Raw genomic sequence first — 27,405 nt, 5'->3', positions numbered from 1 at the left:
GAACGCCTGACCTCAGGTGATTCAGCTGCCTCAGCCTCCCAAAATGCTGGTATTACAGGTGTGAGTTACCACGCCAGCCCATGCGGTCTTATGGAATCGTTTCAACAATTCTTTGAGGAGGTACTTTTATTATCCACATTTTGTAGATGAGAAAATAGTGACTCACAGAGCTTAAATAAATTGTCCAAGCACACATAGTAAGTGGCATTGCTTATAATTGAACTCAGATCTATCTGATGCCCCAACTTGTGCTCTTAATCACACTGTACTGCCTCCCTAGTTTCTATTAGTATAACAGGGATCCTGGAGGTACCCAGATCCGAACTTGACCTTGTTAAAGAAAGAGTGGCAGTTGACGTTCTTAATAATAAAAGCTTAATGGAACCAAGGTTGGTGATTCAGAGGAAATTAATGAGATTTTGTCAATTTTATTTTAAGCTTAACTTGTCAGAAAATACAGTGTCCAGTGACAAACTATAGAAATGTTTTTGACAAATTAACTTGACTACAGGTGCCAGATCAGGGAAATGTTAATTTAATAGCCTTTAAGCAATCCAGATTTATTGAAGGTTAAGATAGCACTACAAAGCCAAGCCCCTGTCTCTGAATGGATTTGTCATAGAATTTTACACAAAATCCATTTATAAATTCAATATTACCATTTTGAATGTAAAAAAAAAAAAAAGAATTCTTTTTGTGAGTCCATAAAGCCAGCATTTTATTAAGATCAAAATGTTACAATTCTGGTGTTTGGGTTTTTTTCTTTTTTCTTTTTTTTTTTTTTTTCTTTTCTCATGTTGACCCTCTTTATTTCCCATAGCCGGTAAAACCTGAATTAGACCAATTTAGGCCAGATTTTGTTTGAGATTATTGCTTCTGATCAAATGAAGTCCATTAATTGTCATTAGAGTGGTGATAATTTGAGACCCCTGTACCAAGTCTGCCTACTGTGTTATTAAAGACAAGACCATTGGTAGAATATAACATCCTTTGGTCCTTCTTGAGGAAGTTGGGATAAAGGCACTGGTGGAATAGAACTGTAGCCATTCTTCTCAGAGAATGACTCTTTTGAAGGCTACAAATAACTCTTTTATCAATTTGCATCATTACATCGTCTGGATACACTGATATATTTATTTCTGCATTAAAATTACACATAATGATCTGCTTGTGCAGTTGTTACTAATGGAATAATGTTGCCTGCTTTTTGTCTCTTTAATTGCAGAAACTAAGCTGTCTATCCTTTCTCTGTTTCTTTTCCTTGGGAAAGAAACTGAACACTTAGCAGCAGTTTAGATCTGATATTCAATTTATTATTGGGAAACCTCGATATTAAATAGCAATGCTAGCCAAGCCTTTAGTCCATAAGGCTCAATTCAGCTAACTCACTTGATATGGGTATTTCTTTTTTTCTTTTCTTCTTTTTTTTTCTTTCGGAGACAGGGTCTTGCTCTGTTGCCCAGGCCAAAGGGCAGGGGCTCAGTCATAGCTCATTGCAGCCTCAACATCCCAGGATCAAGTGAACCTCCCACCTCAGCCCCCTGAGTAGCTGGGACTACAGACATGTGCCATCATGCCAAGTTCTTTTTTTTTTTTTAAGTGGAGATGGAGTCTTGATATGTTGCTGGTCTCAAACTCCTGGCCTCAAGTGATTCTCCCTCCTCGACCTCCCAAAGTGCTGGGATTACAGACATGAGACACTGTACCCAGCCTGGATATTTCTTCTTCTTCTTCTTCTTCTTCTTCTTCTTCTTCTTCTTTTTTTTTTTTTTTTTTTTTTTTTTTTTTTTTTTTTTGAGACGGAGTCTTGCTCTGTCTCCCAGGCTGGAATGCAGTGGCGCAATCTCGGCTCACTGCAAGCTCCACCTCCCGGGTTCACACCATTCTTCTCAGCCTCCCAAGTAGCTGGGACTACAGGTGCCTGCCACCACGCCCGACTAATTTTTTGTGTTTTTTTTAGTAGAGACAGGGTTTCACTGTGTTAGCCAGGATGGTCTTGATCTCCTGACCTCGTGATCCTCCCACCTCGGCCTCCCAAAGTACTGGGATTACAGGCGTGAGCCACCGTGTCTGGCCTTTTTTTTTTTTTTTTTTTAAGACACATTTGTTCAGTGTCATGATCAGACTGTTACATTTAGCAATCAACAGCATGAGTACAAAAAAAAAACTCTACATTAAAATCCTTTGTTGGAATGCTTTACATTTTCCACAGAACAAAAACTAAAATAACCTGTTATGCAATTAGTCACAAATACAGTCCTCGAGTTTTTTGCCCATACACATATTTGTCTAAAACATGTCTTCTTTATAGCAGGTGGGCCTTGCCACCACTCTGCTTGGCTGAGTTCACAAATCTGTTGTAACCTGTAGCTTCCCTGTCACTTCTCTGGCTCTCCTCTCCTTTTAAGCTTTGTTTGCTGGAAGTAATTAAAATCTTCTGCCACTGCTGTAGCTACTGCTGTTACTGGAACCGCCATAGCCGCCTTGGTTTCATGGTTTGGGAAAGTACTGGCCTCCACCACCATAGCCGCCAGAGCTTCTGCCTCCAAAGTTTCCTCCCTTTATGGGTCCAAAATTTGAAGACTGATTGTTGTAATTGCCAGAATCATTGTAGCTTCCACCACCCTCCAGAATTGCCTCCATCGGTACCAAATCCATTATAGCCATCTCCACTGCCACCATATCCACCACCACCATGGTTGCCACCAAAGCCACCACGACCACTGAAGTTTCCTCCACGACCGAAGTTGTCATTCCTACCTAAATCACCTCCACAACCACCACCAAAGTTTCCAGAGCCACTTCGACCTCTCTGGCTGGATGAAGCACTCGCCATCTCTTGCTTTGACGGGGCTTTCCTGACTTCACGGTTGTGGCCATTCACAGGATGGTATTTCTGAATGACAATCTTTTCCACGGAGTCATGGCCGTCAAAGGTTACAAAGGCAAGGCCCCTTTTCTTGCCACTGCCTCAGTCAATTGTGATTTCAATCACTTCAGTTTTTCCTTACTGTTCTAAATAATCTCGCAGGTGATGTTCTTCAGTGTCTACTTTAATGCCACCAACAAATATCTTTTTCACAGTTAAGTAGGCACCTGGTCTTTGAGAATCTTCTCTTGAGACAGCTCTCTTTGGTTCCACAACTCTTCCGTCCACCTTGTGTGGCCTTGCATTCATGGCTGCGTCCACCTCCTCCACAGTGGCATATGTGACAAACCCACAGCCCCTGGAGTGCTTGGTGTTGGAATCTGTCATTACTACACAGTCCGAGAGCGTTCCCCATTGCTCAGAATGGCTCCTCACGCTCTCATCAGTTGTTTCAAAGCTCAACCCTCCCATGAAGAGCTTCCTCAGTTGTTCGGGCTCTTTAGGAGACTCTGACTTAGGACGGCAGGGAAAAGAGAGACTTTAACGATGCTTCCTCGGTGTGTCCACAGACAGAAAGGACTAAGCTGACAAACATAGCATGGTATTTCTTAATTCAAGATTATTTTGAACTAAATCCCATCTGTATTCTTTCTACTTCCCCTACTTTGGAAACTATCAGGTATATGATTTTGAAATTAATTTTATGATAATCAGCTAATGTATATTATTTTAATTAATAGGATCAGCTAAGAAAAAAGCTGCTCTAGATAATGTTTTATTATCAGCATGTTCAAATACATGTATTTCAATTCTATATCTGTTAACATTCTGTGTATTAGAAGTTAATTTAGATTTTTAAGTTTTCCCATTTTATGAGCTAATAATTAATTGGATAACCTTTGGTTCATAGTATTGATATTTCATAATTGGCCTAGAGACACTTTTTAAAAGACTGAGCTTTTCCAGTATATATCACAAGTTACAAAACACAATTCATACTCTTTGACCTAGTAATCTTCTTCTAGAAATATGTTCACATTTGTATAGGAAAATGTTTATGAGATTATTTATAATAATGGAATACTGTAAACAGCTTCCATTTCTAACAATTGAAGAATAGGTGGTACCACCATATGCTATAATATAATGCAAGTGTTTAAATCATGTGTTAAAAGAATATTAATCGTTTATTCCATCAATATGTGTAAGTAACTATGTCGGGCCCTTTGTTAGGTGCTGGGGATGTTTCAGAGAGGAAAGAGTGTTTCTGAAGAACAGGGGCTGGGAAGTAGAAGAGGTATAGCCCCTCTACCTGGGATAGAGAATTGGCAGGTCTGGTGGGTCCATTCTGAAAGAGAGTCTGCAGAGTCCTTTTGATTTAGCCAGGTAGCGTGAAACCCCTGCTGTGTTGTAGGCTCTAGGAGGATACAAAATGGATGAGGCTATTTTTCCCTTTATGTAATTCATAGCTGAATGAGAGGGTGTGGGGAAGGAGGTGGTGAGAGTAGTTACAGAAAAAAGTGAAACTGTAAGTCTGTGCAAATCAAATTGTTAGGGGAGGAGAGAAGAGGGAATTTGGGCTTCTACCTTCTTGGAAGAGGAGGTATTTTAATTGAAGGACAGAAGAAGAGCTATGTTTCTTGATCAGTGACTGTGTGGCAGGCATTTTAGATACATCTTATTTGCTTTCCAAGTGGGTAAATGGAAGTTCTGAAGAGGTGAGGTTACTTGCCCAAAGTCTAAGGTCTAGCAGCTAAGGAAGTGGTAAAGCCAGAATTCTGACCTGGACCTAGCTGACCCCGAGTCTGTGCTCTTAATTACTGTTCAGTGTACATCAGCAATGATATGAGGGACCAGATTGTGAAGGGCATTAAATGCCATCTAAGGAGTTGGAATGCTAGCACTAGGCCATCATATGTTTCTACATGACTGGCATGGTCTGTGATTTGAGAAAAATCACATTGGTGGCAATAAGGAAAGAAAGATTTGGAGAGAGAAGGATTTTTTAAAATAAAGAGATAGTTGGAGATTGCTGCAGTGGTCTCACTGACGGATGACGAAGCTGATGAAGCCTGAACTGGGGCATTGGCAATAAGCATGGGAATGAGAGAGATTTGGGAGACATTTCCGAGGCATTTGGATGGTAGAGTGTGAGACAGAAAGAGGAATTAGGATTCCTAGCTTGCATGACAAGAATAGATGATGAAAGCCTTAGTTGAGATAGAGTATAGAATGACAGACATGCCAGTGAAGAAGAAATCGGTGTTGGATATGTTAAATTTCAGATTCTAACTGCATTTGCAAAGCCATCAGGTCAGGGAGAGGCTGTGGGATATGAAGTTGAGTCTGGTTGGTCCTCATGAGTTGCATTTCTGCTGAGAAAGTTTTGCTATAGGAAGTACTTTTCTGTTTGTTCTCAAACCTGCCTTGGGGCATTTCCTGATTTAGGAGCTGCTCCGGAGAATGTTGTTCAACTTCAAATTGTCAGCTGATTGTCAATTTATTACCTTTTTTTTTTCTTTTTCTTTTCCTTTTCCTGTTTCTGTTTCTTTTTTTTTTTTTTTTTTTTTTTTTTTTTTTTTTTTTTTGAGACAGAGTCTCGCTCCATCCCAGGCTGGAGTGCAGTGGCATGATCTCGGCTCACCACAACCTCTGCCTCCCGGGTTCAAGCAATTCTCCTGCCTCAGCCTCTCAAGTAGCTGGGACTACAGGCACATGCCACCATGCCCGGCTAATTTTTTGTATTTTAATAGAGACGGGGTCTCACCATGTTGCCCAGGCTGGTCTCAAACTCCTGAGCTCAAGCAATCCATCTGCCTTGGCCTCCCAAAGTGCCAGGATTATGGGCCTGAGCCACTGCGCCTTGCCGTTTTCTTTTTCTTTGATAAAAATTACTTAACCTGCCATAGTAAGGTATCTGAGTTATATTTTCTTTCTTTTTCTTTCTTTCTTTCTTTGAGACAGTCTCACTCTGTCCCCCAAGTTGGAGTGCAGTGGCATGATCTTGGCTCACTGCAACGTCTTCCTTCTGGGTTCAGGCAATTCTCGTGTCTCAGCCTCTGGGGTAGCTGGGACTATAGGCACATGCCACCATGCCTGGCTAATTTTTGTATTTCTAATATATTTAGTATTTTTGTATTTTACCATGTTGGCCAGGCTGGTCTGGACTCCTGACCTCGGGTGGTCTGCCCGCCTTGGCCTCCCAAAGTGCTGGAATTGTGGGCGTGAGCCACCATGCCCAGCCCTGAGTTATATTTTCCTTCTTTTCTTTCTTTTTTTTTTTTTTTTTGAGTTATATTTCAACTTACTTTTTCCAGCAGCCTGTCAGAGCACATAGTATGTTCTTAATGATGCTTACCTGATGCCTTAACATAGGCTACACTTTCAAAATCCATCTCTCTTTCCTTCACTTAAAACTTTTAAGCCCTGAATGGTACTCTTATTCTTTTTATCTCCTTTTTAGTTTATAATATTTATAATTTTGCTTCTAATTGTGAAAGTAATACATGTATATTATAGAAAATACAGAAAACTATAAACCAGAAAATTAAAATCACTGATAATCCCATGTCTCAGAGGGAACTACTGCTCACCTTTTGGTGTATTGGCATAGTTGGTAAATACAATAAGCATCTTTTTCTTGGGTAAGAAAAAGGATGAAAGGGTACATTTTTGTATCTAAGAGGCCTTTACTAGCCCCCTTTAGCGTGGGTTGCTTCTGGGCTCTCTTGACAGACTGGACTTTCCCCTTCTTAAAGCTTTTGTGACATTGTACAGTGAGACCTTCAGCAGAACAGTTTGGTGAGGGTCTGGTCTGCGTTGTATGTCAGTGGACTTTGTTTTCGGAGCCCAGCATGATGTTTCAGCTGGTGTTTGTTGAATGCGTGAGAGAATGAGGAACATAAAGCTAAGCCAGTTTCCCTGTGGCAACACTTTCTCTGTGTTGCCCCCTTCCCTGTGCTCTAAATATGCCGCCATTTCCCCAGTCCTGTATGGTGGAACACATAAATTTGCCATGCAGTGAAACTGTAGGACACGATCTTTGTTTATTGCTAGTTGCTTTTTCATATTTAGACATCTTTGGAATATTGCTTGCCTTGATGTGTGATGAATACTTTTAATCCTTCAATCACCATTTTTTAAAATAAGTTAATTACATTTTATTATGTTGATGGATTATTTTATGTTTTAGATGATTCCTTCTAAATACTGTAACATAGGGACTATTAGAGCTAACTGCCACCACCTTGAGCTTTTTCAGAAGACAGTCTCCTTATTAAAAAATATGTAATTTCAGTGTGCAAGGCACTTTTCCCACCATCAGTTCCTCAAGATGGAATTAGAAGATTAAAAAGATATAAAGTGCTTCATTCATTTAATAAGTATCTATCATATTTATTCCAATAGTTTTTGCCCCACTTTCTATTTTACTATGAAATAGAGGATAGTAAAGAGTACTTTACTCTTTAGAATAAATAGAGAAGAGTACTCTATGGTACTCATATGAGTACCATATAACTATCTGTCCTCGTTTCTTAAACAGTGGTTACTGCCCTTCAGTCAACTCACAGTGGCAGGGTTTCCTGGAGTCTCCATCTTCTTTTTTTTTTTTTTTTTTTTGAGACAGAGTCTTGCTCTGTCGCCCGGGCTGGAGTGCAGTGGCCGGATCTCAGCTCACTGCAAGCTCCGCCTCCCGGGTTTACGCCATTCTCCTGCCTCAGCCTCCCGAGTAGCTGGGACTACAGGCGCCCGCCACCTCGCCCGGCTAGTTTTTTGTATTTTTTAGTAGAGACGGGGTTTCACCGTGTTAGCCAGGATGGTCTCGATCTCCTGACCTCGTGATCCGCCCGTCTCGGCCTCCCAAAGTGCTGGGATTACAGGCTTGAGCCACCGCGCCCGGCCTGGAGTCTCCATCTTCTAACTGCTCTCCTCGAGCAGCTCCTCAGGCAAAGCTTTCCTGAGGTTTGTGGGGAAAAGAAGAGGGAGATGATTTTCAAGCCTTGAAGAGTAGGAATTGATACATTTAGAGTAAGTCCAGGGAAAGAAGGCATTGGTGTTTACAGTAGGGCCTTTGGAGTCAGGCTGATAGGAGGTTTGAATCTTGGCTCTTCCACCTTGGTTATTGGATGTTGAGCAGATGACTGCAGCCTTGTAAGCCTTGGTTTTCTCAGCTATAATGCAAAGATTACGCCAGGTTGCGGTCACTCATGCCTGTAATCCCAGCATTTTGGGAGGCTGAGGCAGGCGGATCACTTGAGGTCAGGAGTTCGAGACCAGCCTGGCCAACATGGCAAAACCTTGTCTCTACCAAAAATACAGAAAGTAGCTGGATGTGGTGGCATGTGCCTGCAATCTCAGCTACTTGGGTAGCTGAAGCCCAAGAATTGCTTGAACCTGGGAGGTGGAGGTTGCATTGAACTGAGATTGTGCCACAGCACTCCAGTCTGGGCAACAGAGCGAGACTGTCTCAAAAAAAAGAAAAAAAGGTTATGATAGAACCCTATTTCTTAGAGTTATTGTATGAATTAAATGATATAATTAGGCAAACATTTAGCAGAGTTTACTTAACAGCTCTCAGTAAATGCTAGCCCCCCCCACCCCCCACCCTTTTTTTTTTTTTTTTTTTTTTTTTTGGAGACAGAGTTTCGCTCTTGTTGCCCAGGCCGGAATGCAGTGGTGCCATCTCGGCTCACTGCAACTTCTGCCTCCCAGTTTCAAACGATTCTCCTCCCTCAGCCTCCTCGGTAGCTGGGATTACAGGTGACCGCCACCACACCCAGCTAATTTTTGTATTTGTAGTAGAGACGGGGTTTCACCATGTTGTCCAGGCTGGTCTCGAACGCCTGACCCCAGGGGATCCACCCGCCTTTTCCTCCCAAAGTGCTGGGATTGCAGGCGTGAGCCACTGCACCTGGCCTAAATGCTAGCTCTTGTTACAGTAATCAATATTATTAGGGCTCCTGCAGTACCTGTTCTTGGCCTCATGTGACCTTGTAGTAGGCTTGAGTAATAGAAATGGGTCTAATTTCAACACAGAGGCCCTTTCTGGCATCTGCTCTGCATTTCTAAAGCACCTTACAGTTTATGAAGGACATTCACATTTGTCATCTTGTTGAGTCTTCATATCTTGAGATATTGTGATCCCTATAGCTCCTTAGTTCTAGTGCTTCAGGAGGAAGAGGAATAAACAGAAATAAAAAGAGAGCAGTGACAAGCAACTGATCTTGGTCTGCAAAGGAGGGTAATATGAGGGCTATCAACCCACTCCAGAAAGATTCCCACTGTTTGCATTGTAACCCTTTGCCTGCCCGACCAGGCCAAAACACTTGTTATTTAGTGAAGTCTTTGTTAGCCATTGAAATTATTATTTAAGAGCTGAAAACCATGCAAGGGAATGTGTATGTGCCCACATGTGATTGCGTACGAGAGAGAAAAAGAGTGCACATGTGCAAGAGAGCACAAGTGTGGGTGCATGCATTATGTAGGATAATTATGTTTTTACTAGTTGCTTTATAACATACAGATGAGGCTGAGGGAAAAAAATCAGTGGATCTAATGATGGATGCTGGATTATACGCAAAGTGGAATTACTCTAAAAATGTTTTTTAAACTGACTTCATTTATTTCCTTTCCCTGTACTGACCTTTTTCACCTCAGAATGATAGAATTATAGAGTTAAAGATGGAACCATATGATTGGTCAAGTCCCTCCACTTTCATCTATGACCAGGAAATGGACCCATAGAGGAAGGGCAAGAGGGATGGAGAAAACTAACATTATTCAGTTCCTACCATGTGTCCTGGCAGGCACTTGAGTCATTCATACATTCATTCTGTAGTTCAACAGATTTTTTCCTCAGGGTCTTCTGTGTGCCAGGCACAGAGCCAGGCATTATGTATGGAACAGTAAACAAAGCAGACCTTAACATTGCTCTCATGGAAGTTCAGAGGAAACTTCGTGGCAAAAGCATACACTAAAGATGTACATAAATAAATCATCTCAATTGTTAAACGCTCTAAAGAAAATGAACAGGATATGTGTGAGAGAATAACTGTAAAAGGAGTGTTAACAGTGACAGCTGAGCCCTGTATAATAATAAATAATAATAAGTAATAATAATTCTCATAAGGGTCTTATGATAGGTAGGTCCTACCGTTCTCCTCCTCTTACATATTAAGAAACAGAAGCATAGAGAGATTAAGTAACCTCCCAAGGGCACACGTTAGAGGATGAGGAGTCATGCATGCAAAGCCATGAAAAAGAGCCTCTCTAGATACAGTGAACAGCACCTGCTAAGCCCTGGGAAGTGGGAAATGCAAGCAAGGTACACACAGGCACACATGCTGGTATATTGAGGGTGCTTCCAGAAGGCCGGTGTAGCCGAAGTCTGATGAGCAGGTGGGGGAGTGGCAGTGGATGATGTTAAAGAGGTAGACAGGGCCAGATCATGCCATGCTTTGTTGGATGTTGCAAGGAGTCTGGATTTTGTTCACGGTGTTTGGGAGCCACTCATCGAAGGAATTTAAACAGGATATAGTATGATCAAATCTGAATTTAAAAAACAGATCTAACTTGTGTGTAGAGAACAAATCAGATAAAGCAAAAGTACTGTAGGATAATTTGGGACCTGTTACAATAGTTCAGGTGAGACCTGATGGTAATTTTGGTGGCAGTGGAAATGGAAAGAAGTGAGATGGTTTTGAAATACATATTTTTCACTTTTTTTCTTAAGATAAAACATTACGTAAAATTTACCATTTTAACCATTTTAAAGTGTACAGTTCTGTGGTATTTAATGTATTAACAATGTTATGAACTGTTACTGCCAATTTCAGCACATTACCATCGCCCCCAAAAGAAACCTCATACCTCCCAATTTCCCACCCTTGTCATCTTCTGCCAATCACTAATCTACTTTCTGTCTCTATGGATTTGCCTGTTCTGAACAGTTCATATAAATGGGTTCATACAGTAGTGGCTTTTCATGTCTGATTTCCTTCTCTTAGCATGTTTTCATGGTGCATCCATGTTGTGTGTATCAGTACTTCTTTCTTTCTCTTGGCTGAATAATATTCTATCTTATGGATTTTGTTTATCCATTCATTAGTTAGTGGACATTTGGGTGGTTTTCATTCTTTGGCTATTATAAATAATGCTGCTGTGAACTTTTGTCCAAGTTTTAATGTGAACTTATGTTTTTAGTTCTCTGGAATATATACCTAGGAATGGAATCGCTTGGTCATATGATAAATCTATGTTTCATTTTGAGAAACTGCTGAACATTTTCACAATGACTGCATCATTCCCACTGACAGTGTCTGAGGGTTCCAGTTTCTCCATATCCTCACAAATCCTTGCTATTTTTAGAGATTTTGGGTTGTTGTTTGGAGTTTTTGCTTTTTTTTAATTATAGCCACCCTAATGGGTAAGAAGTAATTTACATTATGGTTAATGATATGGAACAATTTTCATGTGTTTATTGGTCATTTGTATATCTTCTTTGGAGAAATGTCTGTTCAAATCTTTGCCCATTAAAAAATTTTGTCTTCTTGTTGAGTTATAAGACTTCTTAACATATTCTAGATAGTAGAGCCTTACCAGATGTATGATTTGTGAATGTTTTCTGCCTTTCTTTTGATTATCTTTTTACTATCTTAATAGTATCCTTAAGGCACAAAAGTTGTTTTTGTTTGTTTGTTTGTTTTTGTTTTGAGCGGAGTCTCACTCTGTCGCCCAGGCTGGAGTGCAGTGGCATGATGTTGGCTCGTTTCAACATCTGCCTCCTGAATTTAGGCAATTCTCCTACCTCAGCCTCCCCAGCAGCTGGCACTACAGGCACCCGCCACCAAGCCCGGCTAATTTTTGTATTTTTAATAGAGAGGGGGTTTCACCATGTTGGCCGGGTTGGTCTCAAACTCCTGACCTCAAGTGATCTGCCTGCCTTGGCCTCCCAAAGTGCTGGGATTACAGGCGTGAGCTACTGTGCCTGGCCTAGGCACAAAAGTTTTTAATTTTAATGAAGTTCGGTTTATTTCTTTTGTTTTTTATGCTTTTGGTATCATATTAAAGAAATCATTGCCTAATCCAAAGTTATGAAGATTTACACCTGTTTCCTTTTAAGAATTTTATAGTTTTGCCTGTTATATCTAGATCTTTGATTTATTTTGAACTGATATTTGTATGTGGTATGAGGCAGGAGCCCAAATTCATTCTTTTGCATCTGGCTATCCACTTGTCCCAGCATCATTTGTTGAAAAGACTATGCTTTCCCCATTGAAATGTATTTTTGAAGTAGAGATGTTAGAACTTCCTAATAGAGTAGATAGACAGTGTGAGGGAGGAAGAAGCATCAAGACTGTTGAGATGAGCAGCTGGCTTAGTGGTGGCAGCAGATATTATTAAAATAAGGGGGGCTGTTGTTGTGACTTGGGATAGGAGGGAGTGAGAGACAATCAAGTTTCTGATTTGAACTCATTTTCTGTGACACTTTTCTATATACTCTGTGTAGTGAACATATTGCATGGGTGGGAAGGAAGACTGAGCCAGCGTGCAAGCCTTCTGTGAGGGAGGGGAATGGCCAGAAGGTTGGCGGATAACAGAAACACAAAAGGAGGGGGAGAGGATGGTGTCGTTGGATGGCCTGGGTCTCAAAAGAACAAGGATTTTTTCATGAAAGAGAAAGTACTAGATTGGAAGTGTTAGCAGGGGCAAGGATGCCTACTCTTGCATGCCTTGAGGGTGCAGGGGTTATTTAAAAAAAAAAAAAAAAAAAAAAAAAAAAAAAACGCAAAGCAGTCCTCTTTTAACAGGACATCAGAGGAGGCAGTATCCTCAACAGCAGGTTCAGTGAAGTCCCAAGAGGTAGAGGAAATGGTTTTAAAAAGCAGCTGAGGATTTATGGGTGTTTGCTGATTAGCACAAGAGCTCTCGAGGGCAGAGTGGAACACACAGGCGGGAGGAGTGGTAGGTGTGTGAGGGAGTGGGAATATATCCAGCAGTGTGGGGATGGTAGTTAGGGTGATAATGGAGGACCAAAGGGCCCTTGAACCTGTGTGGTACTGAAGGAAACAGATGTACTGTGTAGTGGAACTAGCCCCCCATAGTCTCTGAGAAGGCAAGCACTTGTTTCAGTGCTGCGGGCCTGAATCCTTCCTGGAAGAGTATGGCAGCTTCCCAGGCAGCTCATCTCATTGTCTCAAGGAGGGACAAGGCAGTTGCCAGAGAGACACCTAGTGCTAAGGTCCAAGGACACACTGAGTTAGTAGCCTAGCCAGTCTCCTAACACCAAACATCAATTCTGCTCACCACTCTTATTTGTTCCTCTTAGTTGTAGTGCCCATTTACCTTCCTGCTGGCAGATCCCAATCCATTCGTTTATTAGAAAATGAAAATTTAAGAAAAAAACATCCTTGAAACTTGACAGTGTTTCCACTTTGGGACCATTCCACGCTCACAGCAGGTCTGTATAGCAAGGATGAAAAATGGCTGTGCAGTAGGGTCTGTATAACTGTGGCAGTGTGCTTTGCTCTTACGTGTGTGCTCTGTCCACAGGGTCATGTAGGTACAACGGCAACCAAGAAGATCGATGTCTACCTCCCTCTGCACTCGAGCCAGGACAGACTGCTGCCAATGACCGTGGTGACAATGGCCAGCGCCAGGGTGCAGGACCTGATTGGGCTCATCTGCTGGCAGTATACAAGCGAAGGACGGGAGCCGAAGCTCAAGTAATCCATTCTCTTTTTGGCTGCTCTAGTTTCTGGCAGTCTCTTGGCTGGTCAGTCTTTCTAGGCATTGGCCTGGAACCACACACCTCTGCACTGATCCAGCTCTGGGTGCTCACCAGGTCTTGTGCCTGTGCATCTCAGAGAATCAGCTTGCAAAATAAACTTAGAAGTTTGTGAATTATAGACATGAGAACATGGATTTTTAGTAATTTCCAAACCCTTTTATGATCCCTGCTAATAAAGCAACCTGGAAGGGAATGGGAGGGGATTGATGTTTTTGGAGCACCAACTATGCATTGGGCACTGGGCTGGGCACTTCATAGCTGGTATCTGGAATCTCGTTGGATCCTCCCAGCTCCCTGGGAGGCGAGGGTAATGATCCTCATTCTGCAGAGGTGGAAGCTCAGGTTCAGAGCTGTTACTGGCTGAAGGTTGCACAGTGAGAGATGGCAGAGTCAGGATTTGATTCCAGGTCTGTTTGATGCCAAGGTTTTTGCATTATTTCCTTCTGCCTTTTATAGAACCTTTGGTCTGAATTTTAGTTTTCTTTATCAGTTAATGGCTCTAATTTTCTCTCAGTCACTAGGCTCTGTTCTTCATTAAATAATTATATTTAAAATGTAGTGCTTGAAAGTAGGCTCTCTATGCCTCTACGTTATAATTTGAACTTTAAAGTGCTTTGCTACATTGCCTCTCCCCTACTTGAATTTCTTCTGACAGGCATTCTCTTCTAGTTTTACATGTTCTTTCCAGCAGTAGTGTTTAGAACACAGCAAAATGTAGTAGATGCCTTCATTTTAAAATTTGACTCTCAGCTGGGCACACGTGTAATCCCAGCACCTTGGAAGGCCTAGGTGGGCGGATCACGTGAGGTTAGGAGTTTGAGACCAGCCTGGCCAACATGGTGAAACCCTTTCTCTACTGAAATACAAAAATTAGCCAGACGTGGTGGCGACCATCTGTAATCCCAGCTACTCACAAGACTGAGGCAGGAGAATCACTTGAGAATCACTGCGGAGGTTGCAGTGAGCCGAGATTGCGCCACTGCACTCCAGCCTGGTGACAGAGCGAGACTCCGTGTCAAAAAAAAAAAAAGAAGGATTTTCACGGAGATGTTCTCTTCTCCTCTCACATTTCTGGAGTTAGCGTGATCCAGTCCAATAGTTAGTTGTTTTTATTTTTCTTTAGGTATATTAAATTTCTTTAGGTAAATTAAATATGACACATAAAATCATTTTTTCAAATTCTTATTGACATTGGCCAGGCGCGGTGGCTCAAGCCTGTAATCCCAGCACTTTGGGAGGCCGAGACGGGTGGATCGCGAGGTCAGGAGATCAAGACCAGCCTAGCTAACACGGCGAAACCCCGTCTCTACTAAAAAATACAAAAAACTAGCCGGGCGAGTTGGCAGGCGCCTGTAGTCCCAGCTACTCGGGAGGCTGAGGCAGGAGAATGGCGTAAACCCGGGAGGCGGAGCTTGCAGTGAGCTGAGATCCGGCCACTGCACTCCAGCCTGGGCGACAGAGCGAGACTCCGACTCAAAACAAAAAAAACAAAACAAAACAAAACAAAAAATTCTTATTGACATTGCCCTCCACTTTGCCTGAATGAGTTGTGGACACAAAGCTCTGGTGGCAGAGAAAGCCTTTTACCAAGATGCCACCTAGGCTTAGAAAATGGTTCAGTCAGCACCACTCCTCAAGGGTGAGCTGTGAGGGCCTCCTTTTTCTGCATGAAGTGGGAACAAGGAAACAGGAAAAGGTGTCACAGAACTGATGACTTTATAGATGTTGTCTGATGTAATTCTTTTTTTTTGAGACAGAGTCTCGCTCTGTCGCCCAGGCTGGAGTGCAGTGGCACGATCTTGGCTCGCTGCACGCTCTGCCTCCCGGGTTCACGCCATTCTCCTACCACAGCCTCTCGAGTAGCTGGGACTATAGGCACCCGCCACCATGCCTGGCTAATTTTTTGTATTTTTAGTAGAGACGGGGTTTCACCGTGTTAACCAGGATGGTCTCGATCTCCTGACCTCGTGATCTGCCTGCCTCGGCCTCCCAAAGTGCTGGGATTACCGGCGTGAGCCACCGCGCCCAGCCTTTGATGTGATTCTTAAAACATTACTTAGGGCAGGCACTGAAATCAAGAGAGGAGCTTGCCTAGGGTTACACAGCTAGTAAGTAACAGAGATAGGAGTTGAACTATGATGATGTACATTTTATAGATGAGGAAACTAAACTTAGAGAGGCTAAGTAGCTTTCTTAAATCACACAATAAGTGGTAGAATTAGTATTAAAACCAACAGTCTCTGACTCCAGAGCTCCATATCTTCACTATCACATTATCCTCTCCACCATGGAACTCTGTTATAGATGAAATGAAAATATTTATTGTGTTTGTACTTACTGCAGTCACTGTGCTAGATCTGGAAATAAAGAAGTGAAAGAGGCAGTTCCTGCCATCAGGGAAAGCTTTCTGTTTAAGGTAAATAGGTAATAACAACACAATACAGTTACATGTAAAATCAGGTACTTACAAGGAGATCTAACCCCACATTTGGGGTGAAAATGGCGTCGTGAAAATCTCCCTTGATTAAATGACATCTAAACTGAAACCTGAGGGAGCAGTAGGAAAAAGTCACGTAGAGAGGTTGAGAGGAGGGCATTCCAACAGAGGGAAAAGCATGGTTATGACGCACCTTTAAGTTCATGCTTTAAATTCTATATTCTGCTCCAAATACATAATAATAGTAAATGAAATGCTATTAACATATTTGTACTTTAATAGCAAGATAAGCATCCTGGTGGACTAGAAATACAACCAACTACAGAAACAGGCAGAGAGTGCTAGGAGTCCATTATTTTAGGATATTATTGTCCTTAGAGCATGCTGTGGATAAGTTTACCAGTGTATGAAATACTGATTTTTCTCAAGCTTCAGGGCGGCTAGTCAGGGCATGGGTGATGATCAGAGCCCTCAGCCAATCATTCCTGGGGAGGGAACAGTCTCATCCATCTAGCTGTGTACTGTGCAAATGTTGTTATTTTCTCCATACGTCATAGTGTCAAAAAGAGTGGGAAATACTACGTGAGGGTATGGGACCAAAGGAACTGCATCCCTGGATGGGGACCAGAGGAAATGACAGAAACTAGAAGCTGGGGTGAGACTGTCATACCTATGAAAAGAAGCTGAACAAGGCTGCTCGGGTCTGTGTTTCTGGCGTGCCGGGGAATAGAGAGAGCAGTGCAACCAGGACCTGACTGTGGCATGGCTGGGTTTATGTTACCCTAGTATTACAGGAACCTTGAGCTGTCAGTGTAAGACCTGATTCTGGTCTGGAGGCCTCTGTTTGGACGAGGGTAGAGGGTGGTGGCAATATGTGTAAAAGCACTGACAGTGAGTGGAGAGAGAGAGCAAGCAAGGGTTCTCATTCCAGAAGAGCTCAGCAAATTAAAATTCCAAAGCACACAAGGATAGCTAGTACTAAGAAACACAGACAATCAGGAGATTAATTTGGGAACAGAATATAGTAAAGCAATCTGAAATTAATTTCAAATATGTTTTTTAAGATCACCAAACGGATGAAGGAAGGAATAGCATTCATGGTTAACTTCTAGGAAATTATGAAACAAAAGCAGGCAAATTTGAATTTAGAAAAGAATCAATTAAAAGTACAGTACTGGAAATATAAAATACAATTATTAATACAATCGTATTAAATTAAAACATTACTTAGGGCAGGCACTGAAATTAAGAGAGGAACTTGCCCAGGGTTATACAGCTAGTTGTGTACACAGCTAATTGTGTTAATAATTGTATTAATACAATACAATTGGGATAAACTGTAGACTGGTCACAGTTCAAGAGAGAATGAGTTGAAAGACAGTTGATACTGAGGAATTCAACCTAGGATATAGTACAAAGAGATAAAGAGGTACAAAGAATGAAAGATAAGAGAGATGGAGGAAAGATTCAAAGGCTCCCACGTGCGAAGTGGAGAAGGAAAGGAATAGCAGAGAAGCAATATTTGAAGGGATAATGCCAAAGAATTTCCCAGAACTGATATGAGTGGGTTTGATGTTAAAAACACATGTACATTAGATGGCGGAAGAAGAGACTTTTTTTTTTCTTAAACAAATGGTCCTGGACCAATTGAACTTCTATAAGCTGAAAAAAAACCAACCTAAATCACATATCTTGTATTAATTAAAAATCACAACTTAAATGTAAAGTGTAGGAAAAAAACAGGAGAAAACCTAGAGCAAGTTAGATTTCATTAAAATTAAAAATAGTTATTCTGCAAAAGACCCTGTTAAGAGGATGAAAGGACAAACTACACACTGGAAGGAGATATTTGTAAACCACATATCTGACTAAAGACATACATAGAATATGTAAAGAACTGAAAACAGTGAAAAGTTTAGACGGTTGATCAGAAAGTGGGCAAAGGTGTAAACAGGCCCATCACTGAAGAGGATATACATGCAGATGGCAGATGAGCACGTGAAAAGATGCTCAGCAACATTCGCCATCAGGAAAACGCAAATGAAAACCACATGCTATTAGAACTGCTGAAATAAAAAATAGTGATGACACCAATTGCTGGCAAGGATGTAGAGAAACTGTATCATACATCATTTCTGTTGATAATGTAAAATGGTATAGTCATTCTCAAAAATACTTCGGCGGTTTCTTATAAAGCTAAACATTAATTTACCGTACAACCCAGCAATTGCCCTCCTAGGCATTTATTCCAGAGCAGTGAAAACTTATATTCACATAAAAACCTGTATACAAATGTTTGTATCAGCCTTATTTGTACTTAAAACTGGAAACAACCTAAATGTCCTTCAGCAGGTAAATGGTTAAACATTGTGGTACATCCATACCAAGTAATACTACTGTCAAGAGAAAAGGAACAAACCGTTTTCATGCGTGCAGTGACTTGGGTGGGTTCATGTAGTGTGAAAAGCCAATCTCTAAAAGTTTCATGTCACCCGATTCCATATATGTAACATCCTCAAAATGACAAAAGTATAGAGATGGAGAACAATTGAGTGGTTGCCAGAGGACAGGCACAGTGTTAGGGAGGCAGTCCACCTATAAACGGGTGGTGAAAAAGAGCTGCTCTGTCATGATGAAACAGTTTTGTATCCTGGTGATGATTACACATATATACATGTAATCCAGTGTGTGGAACTACAGGACACACACACGAGTACATGTAAAAACTGGCAAAAAGTGAGTAATGTCTATAGTCTTTTTTTAATGTATATATACTTTAAGTTCTAGGGTACATGTGCACACCATGCAGGTTTGTTACATATGTGTACATGTGCCATGTTGGTTTGCTGCACCCATTAACTTGTCATTTACAATAGGTGTTTCACTTGTTGCCATCCCTCCCCCTCCCCCTATGCCACGACAGGCCCTAGTGTGTGATGTTCCCTGCCCTGTGTCCAAGTGTCCTCATTGTTCAATTCCCACCTATGAGTGAGAACATGCAGTGTTTGGATTTCTGTCCTTGTGATACTTTGCTCAGAATGATGGTTTCCAGCTTTATCCATATCCCTACAAAGGACATGAACTCATCCTTTTTTATGGCTGCATAGTATTCCATGGTGTATATGTGCCACATTTTCTTAATCCAGTCTATCATTGATGGACATTTGGGTTGATTCCAAGTCTTTGCTATTGTGAATAGTGCCGCAGTAGACATATGTGTGCATATGTCTTTATAGTAGCATGATTAATAATCCTTTGGGTATATATGCAGTAATGGGATTGCTGGGTCAAATGGTATTTCTAGTTCTAGATCCTTGAGGAATTGCCACACTGTCTTCCACAATGGTTGAATTAGTTTACACTCCCACCAATAGTGTAAAAGCGTTCCTATTGCTCCACATCCTCTCCAGCACCTATTATTTCCTGAGTAATGTCTATAGACTTAACAGTATTGCACCAGTGTCAATTTCCCTGGTGTTGATACCGGACTACAATTATATGAGATGTCACCACTGGGGAAATCTTAGTGAAAGATTCAGGGGACTCTGTGCACCATTTTCCCAACTTCCTGTGAGACCATAATCATTTCAAAAATAAAAATTTAAAAAACAGACCGGGCATGGTGGCTCATGCCTGTAATCCCAGCACTTTAGGAGGCTGAGGTGGGAGGATCACTTAAGGTCAGGAGTTCAAGACCAGCTTGGCCAACGTAGTGAAACCCCGTCTCTGCTAAAAGTACAAAAATTAGCTGCATATGGTGGCACGTGCCTGTAGTCCAAACTACTCGGGAGGCTGAGGCAGGAGAATTGCTTGAACCCGAGAGGTGGAGGTTGCAGTGAGCTGAGATCATGCCACTGCACTCCAACCGGGGCAACAAAGTGAGACTCCTTCTCAAGAAAACAAAACAAGCAAAGAACAACAACGGAAAAAAAATCAAACAATACTTTTTTTTTTTTTTTTAAAGCATTTTCCATGTGCCAAACAGCAGAAATAAATGCTCATTCATACCTGGATACATTGTAGTGAAACTGGAGAATATCAAGGGTATAGAGGAAGTGCAGGTTGTAAAGGTTACCAGAGAGATGACAAATATTCCTGACAAAGGAACCACAGCAGGACTAACAACAGATTCTGTATCAGCCACAGAAGATGCTAGAAGTCATTGGTATGCCTTCAGAGTGCTGAGGAAAAATAATTATAACTCCATTTTATGATGATTTTTCAAGGCATTTATTGACGCCCATGAGATTTTACCACACATGTTCTTTCATTTAAAGTAGCTGATTCTTAAACTTTTTGGTCTTGTGACCACTTTATACTCTTAACAATTATTGAGGACCCCAAAGATCTTTTGTTTATATGAGTAATACCTGTCAATATTTATCATAGTAGAAATTAATTCTGAGAAAAGTTTAAAATATTTTTTAATTTAAAATAGGCCAGGCATGGTGACTCACACCTATAATGCTAGCACTTCGGGAGGCCCAGGAGAGCGAATCACTTGAGGTCAGGAGTTCAAGACCGGCCCTGGCCAACCTGGTGAAACCCCGTCTCTATTAAAAATACAAAAATTAGCCGGGTGTGGTGGCGCCTGTAATCCCAGCTACTTGGGAGGCTGAGGTGAGAGAATCACTTGAACCCAGGGGGCGCAGGTTGCAGTGAGCTGAGATCGCACCATTGCACTCCAGCTTGGGCGACAGAGCGAGACTCTGTCTCCTAAAGATAAAATAAGTTAATAAATATGTTGCATGTTCACAAATATTTTTATTTAAAAAACCATATTTTCCAAAACAAAAAAAATTTCATGAGAAAAGTGGCATTATTTTATATTTTTATAAATTTCTTTACTGTTTGTTTCATTAGAAGGTAGCTGCTCTGTATTTAATGCATTGCATCATGCTGCTTTGGCTAAGGTATAGGAAGAAATTGTGGCCTCAGAGTTGTAATGTGGAGTCTGAGACTCCTATCGGTGAACTTTTTATATTCTGTTCCATTACAATCTATTGGTCGAGTTAACACTTTGAATGGATCTTTTACCCATACATAATTTTGTAACATCATGTATTAATCATTTGGAAAATCATTGAGTTATACAGATATTTCAGAATGTCACATTTCATTATGCAGTATCAAAATTCACATTTGGCCGGGCGTGGTGGCTCACGCCTGTAATCCCAGCACTTTGGGAGGCCGAGGTAGGTGGATCACGAGGTCAGGAGTTTGAGACCAACCTGACCAACATGGTGAAACCCTATCTCTACTAAAAATCCAAAAATTAGCCAGGCTTGGTGGCGCTTGCCTGTAATCCCAGCTACTCAGGAGGCTGAAGCTAGAGAATCACTTGAACCCGGGAGGTGGAGGTTGCAGTGAACTGAGATCACGCCACTCCACTCCAGCCTCAGTGACAGAGCAAGACTTCGTCTCAAAAAAAAAAAAATTTACATTTATTGATATTACCCCCAATCAATCTTATCAAGAAAATCTGAGCATTGGGAAGCTGTGAAGCTTACAGTAATGGACATATGAAAATTCTTAATTTTACTTACAGGCTCAAATTTTATAGTTGATAGTAAACATTGTCCATTGTTTTCCTTGAAGTGACTGACTCACTTCTATGATTTTCAAAAAATGGTAATCAGATACCCAAACCTGATTAACCATAACTTATCAATTGTTCTTTTAGGTTAAAATGTTATTTCCTGGAGAAAGTGGTTAGTCCAGCTTGCACACATGCTTTTTCTCTCAAGACAGTGGTCACACTTAACAATGCAGGAGTACCTTGAATATGTGGTTCCATTTCTCATACAGAATGTTAAAAGATGTGTATAAGGGCTGAAATTGAATAAAAGTAATCATTTTTGCTGCTGCTTGAAGAACATTAGGTGGAACTGGGCTTTTATGTTATTTACTTTTTTGCTATTCATCTCAGTGAAGAAATCAGTGACTACCAGTGCAGTTTGGTACCATTGCCTTGACTCGTAAGGTGCCAGTAATTTTGCCCACAATTGCTTCTACACTGTCAGTGTAAATGTCAGCCCAGTGAAAAAGGCAAACAGTGTTTTAGTGGTATTATGAAAATATTTTTTGCCTTAGGGACCTCTAGAGGTCCACATACCATGCTCTGATAACTGCTGGTTTAAAGAACCTCTTCAGGAGTCCTTCAGCAAGAAAGAAGCTGGACACTGAGGAAAGGAATTTGTTGCAAGAAATAGTGGTGGACAAAGAAATTCATAAAATATGTTGGTAAATCTGGTTAACTACTAACTATAAAGTAAAACTTCGATAGTAATTTGTGTGTATGTTTTAAAATGTGATCTGAAATTTTAGACAACTATATTATGGAAGATGGGAGGGAAAAGTTCAGTGGGTAACTAAAGCATCTGAGCTTGTGTTCAGATTAAGAGAATAGAATGACTTTATAACTTTAGATACATGAATATATAAGTGAAACTTAGGAGAATGTTAGCCACACATTTTATTAAACATTTAAGAGTAACTACTAAAGAAGAAAAAAATCCTATAGCTTTCTAAATAGTAAAGGGAAAATAGGCAATAAAAGTGTATCAATTCAACAGAAGGTAAGGAAGAAGAATAAAAAGCAGAGAAAAGAGGCAAGAAACAACACAAAGTAAGATGTAGATTTGTCCAAATACATAATTAATTGCAATAAATACAAACTACTCACCTATTAGAAGATAATTTATGAAATTTAACAATTTTTTAGTGTTGTACTGCTCACCAGATACCTAAAATAAAATGACACAGAGTTACCCCTCCCCTCCCTTCCTAGTTCCTTCCCAGTCCAAAAGCTGTCAGGTGGCTATTCTGTCTTCTCCTTTCCTGTTGGCCAGAGCCTCCAATTTCACTTGGCCAAGGGAGATGGAGATTGAGGGGAGCGTTTGGAAGTAACTCAAATAGTAGAATTTAAGGCAAAAGCATACCAATACAGATATTTTGGTAAACTACATAATGAAATAAGGAATAATCCACTAAGATAATAGGTCTGACTGTGAACACATCTATAACAGTCTCAAAATATTGAGGGAATTATAAAGAGGCATTGAATGATGTGTAATTAAAACAGGACATTTCAGTACCTTCCTATCAGACACTGATGAACAAAGCAAACCCAAAATTGCTAAGGATAAGGAAGATTCAAACAATGTGATTAATTTCTTTACATGTAGAATTCTAAAAACAAAATAGAGATTATCTCTTGTACTAATTTGTAAACCTCTGAAGTTCAGAGATTACATCTTATTTATATTCCATGTTGATATTTTTAAATAGTTGTTCCGTATTTCGAATTACACAATTACGTCAAATTTAAACTGTGGTCTTTTGAAATTTTTTACAATTCTTGGTGACATTGGATTTCTCAGGTTTGTTTGCTGTAATACAGTCTATAAAGTGAATCCCTGGGATCTCCTCCTGTCAGGCAGTGTAATGTGAGGTATTTTCTTTCTAGCCTGTTTGTACTTAGTGTTGGAATAGATCCTTATTTGGTCTTTTCCAGTGGGTTGGCCCTGTGAAAGAGCTTTTCATTCACAGAGGGGGAAATGCTGGATGCACGTGAAGAGTGGCCCACCAATTTCAGCCTGGTTGTCAAGAAAACCATTTAAGAATATTGTTCTCGGGCTGGGCACAGTGGTTCATGCCTGTAATCCCAACATTTTGGGAGGCCAAGGCGGGTGGATCACCTGAGGTCAGAAGTTCAAGACCATCCTGGTCAACATGGTGAAACTCCATCTCTACGAAATATACAAAAATTAGCCAGGGATGGTGGCGGGCACCTGTAATCCCAGCTACTTGGGAGGCCAAGGCAGGAGAATCACTTGAACCTGGGAGGCAGAGGTTGCAGTGAGCCAAGAGCGCACCATTGCACTCCAGCCTAGGCAACAAGAGCAAAACTTTGTCTCAAAAAAAAAAAAAAAAAAAGAATATTGCTCTCCTTGCTGTGCCTTGTAAACTGTCTATAGTAGTAGACTTTGGCCCCAGTGAAGGAATGGAGAATTTGGCGGGAATTCTTGGCTTCTTTTACTCTTAGGTCTGTTAACTCTTGAGCAAGATTGGAATATGGTATTTAGGCACATTTCCTGCTTGTTTTGATGCACTGATTTTGGGGAAAACATTTGGAAGAAACTAACTGAAATAATTTCAATTTCTAAATGGTCAAATTTTAAAATTTAGACTTTGTTATTCTTGTTTATTGAATTTTGACCAGAAAATGTGGACTATAAAATTTTTCCCTAAGAGATTTATGTATATTTGGATGCTTACTGTACTATAATTTTTTGGTAACTATTCCATGGTTTCTGGAAATAATTATTCTCTATAGGTTATAGACTTCAATATATACTTATTAAGTCAATATCATTAATTACTTATTTCTATTATCTTAGGGTTTTTGATTATTTGGTCTATGGATGATTAAGAGAAATACATTAAAGTTTCCATTTTCGGCCGGGCACGGTGGCTCACACCTGTAATCCCAGCTCTCAGGGAGGCAGAGGCGGGAGGATAGCTTGAGCCCAGGAGTTCGAGACCTGCCTGGGTAATACAGCGAGACCCCGTTCTCCACAAAAAGGAAAAAAAAAAAAAAAAGACAAGTTTCCATTTTCTTGTGTGTTTATGTTAACTTTTCCTAATATTCCAACAGTTTACACTTTATATATTTCAGTTCACATAAAGATTGATGTGTTTTATATCTTTATTATCAGTTCTACTTCAGTATAAACCGGTCTTATTTGTTCTGTTTATGAATGTGTCTTGCCTGTTTGCTTCATTTCAGCAATCTGAGCTTTTTTTTTTTTTCCTGCTCTTCTTTGCTCTTTCTTCAGTCTTTTACTTTTGCCTTCTGTTTTAGATATGTTAATAATTTTGTGAGGTTTTTGTTTTTTGACTCATGTAAGTGATTTTCATTTTATAAAAACTATCTTTTTTTAATGCTTTGTTTTTAAAAAAATTTTTAATAGACTATTTTTTTAGAGCAGTTTTAGGTTTACAGAAAATTTGCACAGAAAATACAGTGAGTTCCCACATATATCCTTCCAATCCCTCATTTTACTCCTGTTACTAATATCTTACATTACTGTGGTACATTTGTTAAAGTTGATGAACCAATATTATTACTGTTAACAAAAGTCAGTAGTTATACATTAGGGTTCACTCTTGTGCGGCTCTAATGGTTGTATCACACAGAATGGCTTCACTGCCCTAAAAATGTCCTGTGCTCCATCTCTTTACCTCTACCCACTGCTGCTGGCAACCACTGGTTTTTTTTCTGTCTCTATAGTATTGCGTTTTACAGAACGCCATCTAGTTGGAATCATACCATATGTAGCCTTTTCAGACTAGCTTTTTTCACTTAGCAATATGCATTTAAGGTTCCTTTGTGTGATAACACTTATTTCTCACTATTGTTAAGTAATATTCGACTGCATGGATTTACCACAGTTCATTTATTCATTCATCTATTGAAAGATATCTTGGTTGCTTCTAATTTTTGGGAATTATGAATAAAGACGCTATAAGTATTCATGTGCAGATTTTTATGTGGATGTAAGTTTTCAGCTCATTTGGGCAAATACGTAGGAGTGTGATTGCCAAATTGTATGGTAAGCCTATGATGTAAGACACTGCCAAACTGTCTTCCGAAGTGGTCATACCATTTGACATTCCCACCAGTGAGGAATGAGAGTTGTTGCTCCAATCCTCGCCAGCATTTGGTTTTTATCAGTATTTTCAATTTTAGCTGTTTTAATAGGTGTGTAGTGGTATGTTGTTGTTTTAATTTGTAATTCCCTAATGACATCATGTTGAGCATCTTCATATGCTTATTTGTTACCTGTTTGTGTTCTTTGGTGAGCTGTTCAGATCTTTTGCCCATTTTTAATGGCCACCATGTTAGACAGTCCAGTATATAACAAGACAAGGTATAGTCATGCATTGGAGATAACTCTGGATTAGCATCATTCTGATACGACCTCAGCTATCTAGACTGCTTAGGGAAAATTGGTGGGTTTTGTAGCTATTTGAGGGTTTATCTCATTAAGCATCAAATTTTATTCATTTATTTTAAGACTAAGTCTCACTCTGTTGCTCAGGTTGGAGTGCGGTTGTGCAGTCATAGTTCACTGCAGCCTTGAACTCCTGGGCTTAAGTGATCCTCCCACCTCTGCCTCCAAAGTAGCTAGAACTACAGGTGCATGTCACCACACTTGGCTAATTTTTAAAATTTTTTGTAGTGGCACAAATTTTTTGCAAGCACTTTGCTGCCTGGGGTGGTCTTGAATTCCTGGCTTAAAGCAATCATCCTGCCTCAGCCTCCCAAAGTACTAGAATCATAGGCATGAGCCACCATGCCTGGCCAAACTTCATTTTAGTTATTCTTCATAGGAGCTCTCTAAATTGTGTTAACATCTTTTTGTACCTTCTTAATCAGAATATAACATAGTGGCTGAAAGTGTGAGTTTCACAGCCACAGGCTGGGTTTTAATTCTGGTGTTAATGCTTACTAGCAGGGTGATTTTCAATGAATTACTTAAGCCCCATGTAGTATGATTTTCTCATGTATAAAATGAGGATGGAAACTATCTAAAAGGGTAGTAATGAAAATAAAATGAGAAAATATATAGCAAGTGCTCAATAAATGTTCATTTCTGCTCCTGCTAACTACTGTAACTGCGGCCGGCTACTACTACAACCAATATTAGTAAGTAGTTCAGCAGTAGTAGTGTAATTTAGTCCTTTTTTGATGACTCAGGTAATTTTACTATGCTATGATATTCCGACGCCCTGTGGTCTTAGGACAGTATTTAGCAGTGTTTGACCTGACATTATATATTTCCAGACAACTTTGTTATTTGAACTCTTCAGTATGTTCTTTATAGTCCCCTTTTATACTGTCTGCATGCCCACTTGTGTCTTCTCCCATTTCTGCGTTGCTGCTTCTGCTTTATATTTTTTAGAGTCATCGTGAGAACTACTCACCTAAACAATATAGCTGAAGTGGCCTTTCCTATTCTGACTCCCAGCTGTGCTCCCATGTATCTTAAGGCATCATATTCTTTTACTGGCAGCTTTTTAACATCAGTACCGTAAGTGCTTTCGCTATTTCTGTAGTCAGAAATACTTTTCTCATTCTTCTCCTCTTGACATTCTGCTTAATCTCAGAAGCTTAAGTCCTTCGTTCCTTCATTTAATAAATGTTTTTAGAGTTTCAGACCCTAAGTATTCAGGATAAAATGGAGAACAAGAGAAATGTGATCACTGCACTAAAAAATGAACAGTTTGTTGGGGAAGAAGAAA

General features: G+C 40.3%; 1 protein-coding gene across 1 annotated transcript in view; it reads left to right on the top strand.

Annotated features, from left to right (window-relative positions):
• The window catches only part of MAPKAP1 (MAPK associated protein 1), a 279,446-nt gene that overhangs the window by 109,076 nt on the left and 142,965 nt on the right, over positions 1-27,405 (top strand). The window contains 1 exon segment of the mRNA XM_010365871.2: positions 13,421-13,593. Coding sequence (XP_010364173.1) covers positions 13,421-13,593 — 173 coding nt within the window.

This window comes from Rhinopithecus roxellana, chromosome 16, assembly GCF_007565055.1.
Source record: "Rhinopithecus roxellana isolate Shanxi Qingling chromosome 16, ASM756505v1, whole genome shotgun sequence".
Lineage (NCBI taxonomy): Eukaryota > Metazoa > Chordata > Mammalia > Primates > Cercopithecidae > Rhinopithecus > Rhinopithecus roxellana.
The sequence above is the reverse complement of the archived record's forward strand: the minus strand, read 5'-3'. Positions and strand labels throughout refer to the sequence as shown.